The 7,684-nt window shown below is 39.3% G+C and overlaps 1 protein-coding gene across 2 annotated transcripts in view; it reads left to right on the top strand.

The window, feature by feature from the left end:
- Nucleotides 1–7,351, top strand: part of si:ch73-116o1.2 (ras-related protein M-Ras) — a 15,553-nt gene extending 8,202 nt beyond the window's left edge. For both annotated transcript variants that reach the window (XM_035676517.1, XM_035676516.1), the window contains exons 2-6: nt 476–734; nt 1,189–1,342; nt 2,738–2,837; nt 3,595–3,674; nt 4,888–7,351. In XM_035676517.1, coding sequence (XP_035532410.1) covers nt 542–734; nt 1,189–1,342; nt 2,738–2,837; nt 3,595–3,674; nt 4,888–4,987 — 627 coding nt within the window. In that variant the 5' untranslated portion in view covers nt 476–541 and the 3' untranslated portion in view covers nt 4,988–7,351. The remainder of the gene's footprint in view (nt 1–475; nt 735–1,188; nt 1,343–2,737; nt 2,838–3,594; nt 3,675–4,887) is intronic.
- Nucleotides 7,352–7,684: the final 333 nt, after the last annotated feature.

Below are 7,684 nucleotides of genomic sequence, written 5' to 3'. Positions count from 1 at the left end.
TCTAATGGCTGCTGGACGCTGGCTCCAAGGCAACTGATTGTATTAAAGGGATTTGTAAAAAATATAACCTTGTTCTTAAAAAAACTAAATTGTTCCACTTTAACACGTTTTATTATATTTTATTACAAAGCCACTTCCAGCTGTCATTCGGCTTGTTGTCTTTCTCTGGTGGGTTCAACTTAGATTCAAAAATTGGTGTTTCCCAGCTACAAAATCTTTTGTTGTAGGTGGGCTTAAAGGGTGCTGAACTCTCTCTCTTAGCCTCTCTTTGTCTATTTTTTTTTTTTTTACTATTTTTTTCAATACTTCTGCTTTGATCCACAAGTCCTAGCTGTGGTCCGTGGTCTCCATGGTGATGAAAAAGCAGCTGCAACAAAAAAAACCTTAACACCTCTCTCTCTTGTTCTCCCTCTCCCTGTCTGTTGTTCCCTCCCCTCTCTATTGTCTCTCTCTCTCTCTCTGTCTTCCATTTTAGTCAGGTGCGTCTCCTCACCCACCTACTAGCCTACTTCCCACCTTTACCACCACTGTCGAGGTAGCCATGGCGACCAGCGCTGTGCCAAGTGACAACCTGCCAACGTACAAGCTGGTGGTGGTGGGGGATGGTGGCGTTGGGAAGAGTGCCCTCACCATCCAGTTTTTCCAGAAGATCTTTGTGCCAGACTATGACCCCACGATAGAGGACTCGTATCTTAAACACACAGAAATAGATGGACAGTGGGCAATACTGGATGGTGAGTAGAAATGTATGTGCATGTGAAGTTAACCAGACAACAACTGAGAATGATCCTATGACACCATGTTCATTTTCTGTTTTATTTATTTTCATTTTCCTTTTGGTTTCAATTAAACATGTCTGTCATTAATTCTATCAATGATAATTTAGAAAAAAGCACTGCTGTGATTGTTGCATGTGGGAGAAATTATGTATCGTTCCATGATTTCATCCTTCTCTTGGTGAAGTATTCACACAGAATTAAGGGTAGCCGAGGCCTAAAGGTGACACTCAAGGAAAGATCACCCTATTAAAAATATAGGGTGATATATATCTACTCATATGTACAGTACAGCATGCTCAAAGCCCATGTCAAATACGTCTATCGTCTGGGTGTGTTTTGAATGAAAGAGTCAGTAAAAGAGAGACCCTTCCATGTAAAGTGATACATTTGTGCCCCTCCATCTTCACAGTGCTGGACACAGCCGGCCAGGAGGAGTTCAGCGCAATGAGGGAGCAGTATATGAGGACAGGAGACGGCTTCCTCATTGTCTTCTCTGTGACAGACAAAGCCAGCTTTGAACACGTTGACCGATTCCATCAACTCATACTACGGGTCAAAGACAGGTAGGTTACAACGGTTTAACTGAGGAATACCTTTGCAGAGACCACCTTTGCAAATCAAATCACAGAATGGCTGATCACTCTTCCCTAGTTGCCTTAGAGAGAACAAACAACTCTATTCTAGAGAAACAGTTTGAAATGGGTTTGGTGTTTGAGGGCATGCACAATAAACCCACAGCTTGTTATTGTTCTGTATGTGGGACATGTGACAAATCTGTCCAATCTGTCCAATCAGTCTGACATTTTGATGTATTTAAACACTAAATAGACTAAATCCTTAATTCATTAATACAGATGTCAAACATGCTAAAACATCTGCTGAGCACTCCCTTTCTGTTCTCCTATTTTTTATCTATCTATTGGTTATGAGAACATTTTACTCACCAAATAATTGCTGTGATTTAGGAAAACTTGCAGCATCACTGGAGTGAGTCATCAGGCTGGTTGCTAAATAAACCCCAGTTATATTAACCAGATTAATTCAAAGTGAAACCAACAGGAGAGTGCATCCAAAATGCCCCATGCAATCAACCATTGGAAATCTGTGTGTGTACATTACAACTATGGTAAATATAGTAAGTTGAAGTGTACCCAGAAGAAGTCAATAAAGGAGGAAGTAGCTCTGTTGGATAGACGTCCGCAATATAGTAAAATTGGAGAGTTGTTTACAATCTTCTGACCACTTATGTTGTATAATGTTTGCCTTTATGAATGCCATTCTAGTGATTGTTTTCAGTTCAGTTTTTATCTAAAATAAGACCCAGTAAGAAATGATTTTTAAAGTCCAATACACTACATGCACTAACATTCAAAATATTAAATATATGTATTATTCTGAAGAACATTTATCCTTATTTAAAGCCAAACTTCGCCCCCCTCAGTCAGACATGGTTCAGTCGGCAGTAACAGTTAGCGTTGTCATATGTTTCAGGATTAGACCTGTTAAGGATCAGGATCTGATTCTTGCTACACTTCCCTCAAGCTGCAGACCAGTTGGGCAGAACATCAGATTTGTTTCCATCAAGTTGTGTTGTGAACAGTCACCAGTTCTCTCACTGCGACTGACAGTAGCCAATAAAACTGAGCCTGAGATGGAACCAAAATAGGAACTGGAACTGAGCAAGTTGCTGTCTGTCCATATTTAGTGGTGCTCCACTGTATCTAATTTTTCTTCAAGATTTGAGTGTTGCAGAAATGTGACACCACTCAGACAATTTGTGTAGCATGTGATGCTCTTTCTAATCTAAATGTAAACCTATCAGGTCTTTAAAAATAGTCTCTACACCATGAGACACTTGTAAAGACTGTTTGTTACCACTGCAAGTGGTTTGGAAATCCATTGTTGAGTTATACAGGAATACCTGAGATTGTGTGTGTGTGTCCGTCCCTTCCTCTCAGGGAGGCCTTCCCCATGGTGTTGGTGGCAAACAAAGTTGATTTGGTCCATCTGAGGAAGGTCACCTCTGACCAGGGCCAAGAGATGGCTGCAAAACATAATGTGAGTAGTGAACCTTTAGGCTCTACTCTATTTCATATCTGTTAAATAGTTTTTGATATGTTCCTGGTTGCACTACAGAGACAGTGAAAGCATTTCAGATTGAAACTGAAACTGAAATAAACGTCAAAAGTTTAATTTGGTTCCACAGCTGAACAGTAGACTATTTGTAAATTCAGATATATTTGTCCTAAGACACACACTATATAATCTAATGTTAACCCTGAAGCTAACACAACGCTTAAGAAACACCTTGACACCCTCACACTGCGTCTACATAAAGCCGTCTTGGTGTGAAAAAGATTTGTCTCCACATTAATGTTTTTTTTAAGAGGCTTCTGCACCCATTTTATTTTAATTTTATTTCTAATGTACAATGACGTCCTGGCCAAGAGGCAAGCGACAGGAGGAAAGTTGAAAAAATTAAAACTTAGATACAGCTAGTTTAAGAAAACAATATTCGACAGATTTAAAACAGACAGTATATACACAACAGAGATTTAAGTACTGTGTTCCAGAGAAGACAGTTCAAAAGCAGGTGATTTGGTGATGTAACCTCATCTTTCAGGCTCAGAGAGAGGTCTCTGAGTTGCTGACTTTACTTCACTCGCTCTGCTACACACACATACAGTATCCACTAATTTCAGGGATGTGACGTCTTAAGACTTTTTATATCACGCTTTTTCTTTTTTGTCAGTATGTCAGTTGCAATTAATACCACTCATGCTTCGGTTTGGAATATCTCTGCTTGCTTCTTCAGATAACTTATATTGAAACCAGTGCCAAGGATCCTCCAATGAATGTGGACAAAGCCTTTCATGAGCTGGTTCGTGTTATCAGGTAACTCCAGGTTTACTTCTGTTCATTCTCTTATTTTCATGAGATAAAGACCTTCATAACTGTGCATGCAAAAGAATGTAATACAGATTTACTAGCAATAACAGCTGTCAAACTGCTTCGGGACAGTAGTGACCCTATATTGTTTACAAACTAAAATACAGTCATTACATCTAATAAAACGGCCTCAACTTAAAGAGTTTCACCCTTTCCTCCCCTTTTTTCAGTGTATTGTATGTCTTTAGAGGATAGTGGCACTTAGTGTTATGTTGGTATGTGAGGGCAGTAAAAGTGTTTCAAGCAAGAAAAAAAAAATCCCTGAGCTATTTCCTGTCTTGTCACACGTGTAATTTCAGAAGAATTTGGTTTGTGTCCATGTTTTGCATGTGGTCATATCCTGTTTTAGAGCCTTCTCTTGTTGCGAGGACCAATAAGCAACAAGTCAGCATGTCACAGGGTGTTTTAGGGCCTGTACTCCGATACACAAATACATAGCTGTATTTACCTCTGTATTTGTAATTAATTTGCCACATACCAGGTCTGTAACTGACTCATGAGACCATAGACTGATGAAGAGTAGTCTTTATTTATAACCGAGGAGGGTTAATTGATGAATCAACATTGTCCTCTTGTGGCCAGACTGTAGAAAGACAGTCAGGTGCATTAACAAATAATGGTTGTGCTTTTTCCCGACTGGTGCATCGGCAGTTCAGACAGAAACCGTCCATCCTCTTTGTACTTGTATGTGTAAGTTGTCACATATTACTAAGCGACTCTAAGCTTAAGCTCCCTTTTTATAGATTCATTTAGTGGTGTGGAAGTCACAAACTATAAATATAATGTGACGTATAACATGTTAATTAGAGAGTTTAAGAGGTGCTGGTAGGTGTATTTTGTGAGTTTTAACTTGCAGTTTCCCCCCTTATTCCAGTCTTTCTCAACATTATGAGAGAAAATGATAGCTATGTCAAGATTCTTGTATTTATGATTAAGAGTAACAACGTGCAAAGCTCCAAAACTATAACAATATATCAGGTTCGCAGTCATAATAATGGACAAACAGGACACCAACACTTACAGATAAGTTCAGTATCTTCTTGTTTATTAAGGCTAAAAAACTGTTCTTGTATTGTAAGGTGGCAGACAAAGCAAGTAAATTGACCCTGAGTTAAGATTCTTTTTTCCCTCCTGTGTTTTTCTTTCTCCACATGCACAGACAACAGGTCCCAGAGCGAAACCAGAAGAAGAAAAAGAAGATGAAATGGAGAGCAGAACGTTCCGCAGGTTCCCACAGGTTTCACTGTGCCATATTGTGACCTCCCTCGTCCTGTTTATTATTCGCAACGTACACACACCCACACGCACACCCACATACCTTTGGATGACCCCAAAGGAACTCCCAGCAGTGGTTAACTACTGGAGCACAAAAGGGAGGGGACGGGAGGGGGGCAGCGATGGACGTCTAGATGGATCCAGAAGGGCGGAAGGACAAGTGAAATGTTGGGCTGATGTCCCCTCAAACCTTCACAAAGCCTTGGAACGAGTGCTATGCCATCTCTCCTCAATTTATGCTCCCTTTCAAAAAGGTCTGTAGGTTCCTCCCATGTGTATTCAACACAGAACTACAGTGTCAGCAAACTGTTTCTCAATCAAGTGTAATTTTTTGAATTTAATATCAAACGGGGCACACTGACTGACTCAGTGGGGAAAAAGCAAAGAGATCAGAATCACCGTGATGTTGGAACTTTTATCTTCTTGAGAAAGAGAAGGAAAAGGGAGGAACCGGTTCAAAATGGAGCCTCGTGTTCGCCAACTCCCAACAACCTGCTGGTCATCACCTTTCTATCCTCACACTCCTACGATTTCTGGAAGAAAAGCACCTGTGTGATCTTTAGATTAACGTCTGTTCTCTCTTTGTAGAGCGGACATCATAAGGGCAGGACGGATGAATACGAGAGCGATGACAGGGATTTTGTTAGTACAAATAGATGTTGTGCGGTGTTGTCGACGAGTGAACTGTGAGTTCTGGGGATTCAGCGTGTACCTGGTGGTAATGCGAGACTGGTTTTGAAATGGTCAGTTCAGAGAGGATGGAAGGACATGTTGTAGCGAGCGAAAGAAATGTGATGTGAAGCTGAGAAAATGAGTCATATTGGTTGACAGGTGAACGTTACGGTCATATCAGCTTGTTGAATAAGTGTTTAAATATTGTAATTGTAAAGGAAATTTAAGATTGGTCGGTGTATGTAGTTACACTTTAATGTAAATGTAACAGGGTTTATACCAACACTGAAGTGTCTGCAGCCATTTTTATAGACACTCTTATAAATGGATTATTTTCCCATCATAAAAATAGAAAGTATATCAGAGCAAAAAGATAATAATAATAATAATGGTTAATTTAGGTTGCCTCTTCAGTCATTGTCAATGGCATGATGAGTGCAGTCTTCATCAGTACTGTATGAACAATAGCCCTGATGTTATTTTTGTCTTTGTAGTCTTAACAATTCGAGTTACTTTCCATGTTTTTTTTGTATTTCAAAAACTATAGAAAATTACAATTATATTTGTGATGAAAATAAATCTAATTATAGGTGGCAATGTAAACAAATTCAATGCTGTTTTACGAAAGATCTGTCGGAAAAACTCTTAACGAAATAGAATAGATAAGGGATAGTGAGAGCTTCGCGTTTCAGATCCGAAACAGGCTGGAGAAGCTGATTTGCACTGGCCACTAACCAAAATAATGTGATGTCACTTTATTTCAATCTTGGGGCTTTTCAGACTGCACCATTGAATTCAGGACAATGTTGTAAGAAGAATCCTGCTCAGTAAAGGACGACACTCCTTTTTTTAGTTCGGGGATACATACTGTAGCCTTGGGAATGCGAGTTAGAGAGCCTGTCTGAACCAGGCAGTGTGACGCTCCTAGGGCTTTAAGCCATGTTACCCTAGCTACAAGTTTTAGTTTGTAGAAGAAAAAAACAACCACACACAATCGAAGCAACACGACATTCAGTGTATTAATGTTTGTAGCTGTGAGGTGGATAGGAATGTACAATTTAATAACCTATGAAATGGCTTGTACTGTTAACGCACTAAAGTTTCAGTGGACAACTTTTTTTGTCTGGATGAATACCGTCTCTTGAAGGAATACATTTTTGCACTTTTAATACAATTTCTGACTTTCCTATTGGCATGTTGTTTTCTGTTCAAAAGTGAAATGAAAGGCACGTTCAAAAACAATTTTGAATGTAAAATCGAATAATAAAGTAAGCAAATAGGCGATTGGTGTTGTAGCCCTGTGTGCCTGTGTATGCCTGTTGCCTTGGCGATGATTGTAGAGACAGAGATAAAACAAGCTGGGATTTAATAATTCGAACGGTTTTGAAGGAAAAGAAAGTTCTGTATTACTCAGTTTTGAATTAAGAAAGTTCAGTGCGAGAAAACTTATTGAATGGCATACAAATTCACCTCAGCATGAAAGTGGAAAATCAACCTCAGCAAACGAAGGAATACATCTACATCAACTGTTCGAGGGACTTCACGGAGAGTTTCCAGAGAAGGACAGAAAACGTTGAAGTACTGAGCAATGAAGCAACAGACTCTGGATTGTGGGGGAGGAAGAAAAAAAAACAACAAAAAAAAACAAAAAAAACCTGAATGTGTTGAAATGAAAATGTTGCATCATGTATGTTTGATACCATTTTGTATTATTGATATGAATTATTGATATGATTCTTGCAAAGTGTTTTTTAAACAACTGAATAATTTATTACTGTCTGTTACCTCAGCGTGTCCCAGACCTGGACAAAAAGCTAAACCCCCCCCCGCCCTGTTTTTCTTTGGGACTCTCTGTTGGTCGTTGGCCTTTTGCCTAAAAAAAAAGCATAAAGACTTCTGCTTTACTGGCGCTCATGTGGATGACCTCACAAGTGAAAATATAATGACACAAGGGCCAAAACAAGGAAGGTTTGTTGTCCAACTTGTAATTATAAATATGTTTGTTTGTT

This window comes from Morone saxatilis, unplaced genomic scaffold, assembly GCF_004916995.1.
Source record: "Morone saxatilis isolate NCDOM2014 unplaced genomic scaffold, NCSU_SB_2.0 Contig5, whole genome shotgun sequence".
Taxonomy (NCBI): domain Eukaryota; kingdom Metazoa; phylum Chordata; class Actinopteri; family Moronidae; genus Morone; species Morone saxatilis.
The sequence above is the reverse complement of the archived record's forward strand: the minus strand, read 5'-3'. Positions and strand labels throughout refer to the sequence as shown.